Raw genomic sequence first — 6,000 nt, 5'->3', positions numbered from 1 at the left:
GTCTTCAGTGTCCACAATGCCAAATTAACATTTTACAATGCTTTCCAGTGAGCTCCTAGATCTTGGCTGCTGCTCAGCTCTCCCTGACGTGGAGACTGATGTCATGCTCTGCTCTTATTTTAAATGTGACCCAGGACATTTTAAGAAATGTACAGTGTTGAGGATTTTTCCCTTTTATAAGATCTTTAAATCCCACATCAGACAGAACGATGAGTTGGAACATGTTGCAAAAGCAAAGAGATAAAGAGGCGAGGAGCCTTGCTACAATCAGGCGCTCCCAGTACCATGATAATTTTACACCACCCCTGACTGAGGAAAGGGACATTAGTAAGTTTCCAGTACAAATACGCAAACCTCATTTAGGAGAAGACTCCATAGACAGGCTCTAGGCAAAGCAAAGCTAGGACTATTAGCAAGGAACTATTACCAGCAGGGCCAAAAGAGTATTTGCTGCTGTGCGTTACTCAAAAGAAACAAGTTCACAGATTCTTCTGGCTTTAAAACATGTGCAGGGAAGATATAGCAACATATAGCAACTAGTTCTCCACATCTGGGTGCATTTCACACATCAGCGCCCAACATTGTTATTCTCACTTCTTTTTTTAATGGAATCAAGAGCCCTGCCTACTAAATAAGGGCTTTCTAATTTTATGTTATTTATTGCTTCAGAAAGGGAGGAGGAAGAATTTCCTAGCAGAGTAAAAATAAACTGGACATCATCAGCCAGAAAAAATACCAACATTAACTGATAGGAAGTGTTTTGTTTAATATAAACCAAAATTATTTAGCACTGTACATAATTAGTGAAGTCATTAGTTAAAGTTTACCACATAATACTCAAGTGAAAAAAAAAAAAGATTAATGACACAAGTGAATAAGGACTACAAGTAAAACAAACAGTACAGTTGGGTATAAAATATTTCATTCAGACAAAAGGAAGTATATTTGGCAAGACTGCTGCCAAAGCAGCCAGGAACTCTTACTAAACTGCAATGCATCTTTATTATGTGCAGAAAACCTCATTTGAAAAATATAACTGCCTGGAATTTGCAACACTTATTTACATTGGTAAGCATGAGTAGTCCCACTGAAGACAGTGTAATTGCATAGGTAAGTTACTTGAAATTTGCTTTGGAGCTGCAAAATGCAGTCCAGGGAATATCTGATGTCAGGAAAATATTTTTTAAAAGTTTGTTTTCAGGTACATTGCAATGCCAGCGTTCCTTTGGAATTTTACCATTATGAACACTCCTCTATTTTACTTAAAATGCATTTTAAACCACTAATTTAATAACTTACGTAGTGGTTGAGCTTGTTTTGTTCTATATCACACTTTTTCACTTGATTCTCTGCTCCCAATGGATTGACCTACAGTCTACAGAAACGCCCAAATTAAGGTGTAACCAGATACTAAATTGATTAACATTGTATTGGACAGTTTCAGATTTTACCAGTCCAGTGAGGAGCTAACATTCAAGTTCTGCTGATTTCCGGGAAGCCAGAACAAAAGTCTTTGAAAATAGTTTTACACCATTAGTAAGTCACGACTGGTGCCATTTTGCATATTTGAGTATTTGTTTCTTGTTAATCCTAGAAGTGAGATTGCGGCTGCAGCCTTCAATGTGTACACTGAAGATCACACCAGTATTTGGGATTAAATTATGACTACACGTCATAGCATTCAGGCTCAAAGGCAATATTTGTCTTTCCATTTGTGCTTAAGTTTGAGCCTCTCACTGCCTTTTTCTTCTTCTTCAATTCTACCCCATGGGCTGGTGGTTCATTTTCAACACCATTAGTTGTAACTGATGATACAGAAGTATTGAGACCCATTAAGTTGTACTGATTTTCTCTCTCATTCCTCTGTATCCTTTTCTTCTTTTTCTTTGCACCTCTAGAGGAAGGTGGATATAAAAAGAGTAAAAGAAACACAAAGTTAGCCCAAATTTAGAGCTTTTTCCACCCACGGCTGATGTATTAGAGCAATTGTCTGCCTGTTCCCTGAGTACAATGCTGAAACAGCTACAAAAACTACCGTTCCACAGCAGAACAAAGACAGAAAAAACATGAAGACGAAATAGGAGACCACTCCACAAGTCTACTTTTTATCATCGTGCTGCTTTGAAAAGAACAGCTCGTGATCTTAAAAATCAGCTAGCCTTGATCAATAGTCAACAGATGTAATTAAAAACTACAAATTACCAGTCTCCTCCTCTCATAAAAGCCATTGCACTTCTTTTTCTCTCCCAAGCTTAGACACCAAAATACTTGCAATTAAAGAGATTCCTGGTTTATCTACTCAACAAGAAAAAGACAGGCAGGCAACGTGGATAAGATTAGCTTTTCCATTTTAACTTACGTGAACAGATTTACAGAATCAGAAATCACTTTAACGTCTATTTATGCCTATCAGACTTCATTCAATGCCAAAACTATCAGTCAAGCTCCTGCATCTTTCCCAGTTAGTGCCTTTAACAAGGAATTAGACAGGTCTTGCAGATGATGCCAGGGATTATGCAGATGTGACACCACTTCTATCATGAATTCCCACTCTTGGCAGAAGTTGCAACTTTAACTGTAAATATGTAATAATACTTTGACTGTAACCTTTCAAGGGCAGGTACCATCTTTGTTAAAAATTTGTATTGTGCCTAGCACAAAGAGGTCTTGGTTTGTGACCAGAACTGTTATGTTGAATGCTGCTGAAACATGTAAGTGCATGGGTGAACCAAGACTAAAAATGTAATGAGATGTGTGCAGTTTCCCCCAAAAGAGTGCTACAAGATCACTACTATTTGTGACACTGTCCTTATGTAATCCTATTTTATAGATGAAAATGTTTACACATCAGCCTTGCTAGTGGATTGATGACTATCTGCCTACAGTTTGATTCTTTTTTTAAGCTAAATTGTGTATTCAAGAACACATGCAGTGAAAACTGCCCTCTCCACGTCAGACAAAACACAAGCACTGGAGTAAAAAAAGCCAGAAAACCATAATAAAGCCTACCATGTCCTGTACATGGAAGGAAAATACAGCACTGTAATAGACTAACATGTCTATCTTCCTCCCTTTCAAATTAGCTGTCCCCTGGCAAGGTAAAGTATCAAATGCTATCTCATGGCATCTCTCCCTCACTACTGATCAGGTATAAGTGGTTCAGTACCCTGAAAGCTTGTGAATGAGGCTCTGCAACACTGCTCTTGGGCCCAGATGGGACAGCAATGACACGAAGCATGACTTCAGACTGGCATCTCCAAGATGTGCCTGGTCCTTACAGCTCAGGAAGAGGGAGCACGTTTCAGTGACTCAGGCATGTAGGTGGTTTTTTTGAAATGTAACTGAAGTCGTTTTGGGGCTCTGTTTCTTCAGTGTGACACTTCAGTGTGACCCTTCTCAGGACAGCCTTAGTTTCCATTAAAATGGATATTTCACATTTGATATGACTCAGAATTCTTGAATCCCACATTCTTCAGTGGGTGCTCTGGACAGGTCACTCAAAATAATTGTTTTCTGAAGTTCTATTAATAAAAGTTCTATTAATAGTGTTAAGTCATATCAGATTTTTGATAACTGGCTTCTAACAGACTGTATCAATCATCACAGTAATCGTGCTTTTAAGGCATTTCCTTCCTTGATATACATTCTATCAGAATAGTTATGCCCAAAATTCACTGCTGAATTTTGTCAATATGTAGTTATACAGCCCATTCCTCATTATACATGAAGGTTAAACTTTTCACTCACAATTTATTTTCAAATCTAGATACAGACAGAGATAGAAAGTTAAGATTTAAAGACAAGTTAAAATTAGATATGGATCTGCATCTACACCGTATACGCACAGATTATTTATTTGGGGAGAGGAGCAGTCTGCAAAATGATCAGTGAGATAACTTTGCTTAGATGACAGACAGCTGTAATGGCAAACACAGGAGGTATTTTCAGATGTATTTTTTGAAGTATAAATGGTTGCAATAGCTAAAGATATTGTGGAAGCTCTTGTTCAAAATGACCTTATCTGTCTACAGCTTTCACACAATGAAAACATACTATTTTTTAAAAGTGCAAGTGTCCCAAGCGAAGATGCTAGCTTGCATCTTCTCAGTATGTGCTAACCTTTCGCAATTTGCATCAATTAATTTTTAGAAGGTGCAAAAAGAGTTTTCAGTTTGCAGCAAGAAAGCCTAATATGTAGCTAAGCGATGCCACGGGGCCATCCCATATCCCTGAATTTTGATTCTCATATACATTATAGTTCTTGCTTTTTGATGGGGAGACAGTGCGTGTATGCGTATGTGTGTGTGTACATACATACAAACTGTTATTTCCTTCACATTTCGGGTGTGAAGCGCTTTTTGAATGATTATCCTAAAGCTAACTTCTTGCTTTGCTTGCTGAAACAAAATAACCCTTCAAACATTTCTCACAGTTTTCTAACAGCAGTTGTAGAAATAACACTGCAATTGTTTTAAGTATTTCTTGCTTACTGTGTCGCAGGTGAATCTCTCTCTCTGCCGTGCTCTGAGTTAGATTTTAGGTCCTCTGACTTACTGATGACTGGTGGCATCTGTAAAAGAAAATTAAAAAAAAGCAGGAAGGTAAAAAGATGACAGACAATGGGGCCAACACATGTACATAGAAAACCCACCAGCTTCCTGAATAAGGAGAGAATATACCTCATTTGAAAAAGAATGTCTTTCAGCCATAAAATGTTAACTCCTATGTGGTTACAAACAAGGAAACAGTACCCTGCTTTATAAAAAACAAGCTACTTGCAAATAAAAGAGTTTTCAGGTATATGTAGAAACAGCAGGTTATGAATCTCCTTTAAGTCAGCTTAAAATACACATGGTCTGTAAAGAATTAAGGTATTTCTGCTACTACATGAGTAAAGACAGAATGCTAAAAAGCCATCTTATTTCATAGTTTGAACAGAGAAACCTGTCTATTTTTTAAGCCTGTTTCAGTCAAAAGCAGTTCAGATCACTCCAGCTTACTTTATAATTCAGGGCTAAAAAGAAAACCAAAACCGAAACAAGAAAAAACCCCAGACCTGGAATAGTTTAAGTAAACGCTCTAATTTCCTATGTAACTAATTAGTGGGTCTCAATGCAACTCGCTCCCTCTATAAACATACCTCTTCTAGCTCTAACAGGTCTCATACTTACTGCAAGAATTCCCATATCGAAATGTGAGTACCCTTCCTGAGTTTACTGTCTTCAGAGACAGATTATTTTCTTTGCCTTCTTCCACTCAGACTGTTCCCAAATATCTGTCTTCCACCCAGGCTGTTCTCAAATATCTGGTAACCAACCATGTAGTTTCATTTTCATGCAGGGTAGAAGCCAACATAACTGATAGACCTTATGTCTTATTCAAGATTTGCTCTTCTGGAACCAGGCTTACACTGCACATCCAGCCAGAAACTTCAGGCCTCTAGAACACCACAACCGAGCACGACGAAAGCTGTGGAAAGCAGTGCAGCACACTGTAGGTTCAGACCCAGTTTCACAAAGCTGCCAGTGAAAAACTGTTGTGGACCTCTACTTTGGATTGACAAGACAGCTATATTCTGTAAGTGTCTGTTTGATATGGCATGCATGAAAGAACAAGTTATATCCAGGCAGGCACTTTTGGAGTGGGGACTGGTTCCTATAAATACCTTGGAAAGCTGGAGAAAAAGTCTGGAGCCCTAAGCCAGAGAAGGGAGTGAGAGATGAGATCTAGTACTTTCAAAAAAATTAAGTTTTTTTCAGGTAGTAAAGAAGAATGGGCTTGAAACTAACTCAACCCTCAACTTAGCCCACATTTCTGATTTTTTAAGACTGTTAGTTGAGTTTTGGAATCATAGCAAGCCTAAAGCAAAACCTACTACATTGTTTCTGAATTTCTCAAATAGCCTTAGTGTTAAAAAAGATCAGACCATCCAGTTCTGTCAAGCACAGAGGTACTCATCTGCTTCTAAATAAGATGCTTAATGTTCTGCTATCAGCCTGA

The 6,000-nt window shown here is 38.1% G+C and overlaps 1 protein-coding gene across 6 annotated transcripts in view; it reads right to left on the bottom strand.

The window, feature by feature from the left end:
• Nucleotides 1–1,236: 1,236 nt before the first annotated feature.
• Nucleotides 1,237–6,000, bottom strand: part of AHI1 (Abelson helper integration site 1) — an 87,571-nt gene continuing 82,807 nt past the window's right edge. For 4 of the 6 annotated variants that reach the window (XM_030489768.1, XM_030489771.1, XM_030489770.1 and 1 more), the window contains exons 24-25: nt 4,491–4,570; nt 1,237–1,894 (exon numbers count right to left, since the gene is read on the bottom strand). In XM_030489768.1, coding sequence (XP_030345628.1) covers nt 1,666–1,894; nt 4,491–4,570 — 309 coding nt within the window. In that variant the 3' untranslated portion in view covers nt 1,237–1,665. The remainder of the gene's footprint in view (nt 1,895–4,490; nt 4,571–6,000) is intronic. The other 2 variants (XR_003991868.1, XR_003991870.1) reach the window with 1 other exon arrangement.

This window comes from Strigops habroptila, chromosome 6, assembly GCF_004027225.2.
Source record: "Strigops habroptila isolate Jane chromosome 6, bStrHab1.2.pri, whole genome shotgun sequence".
In the NCBI taxonomy this organism is placed as follows: domain Eukaryota; kingdom Metazoa; phylum Chordata; class Aves; order Psittaciformes; family Psittacidae; genus Strigops; species Strigops habroptila.
The sequence above is the reverse complement of the archived record's forward strand: the minus strand, read 5'-3'. Positions and strand labels throughout refer to the sequence as shown.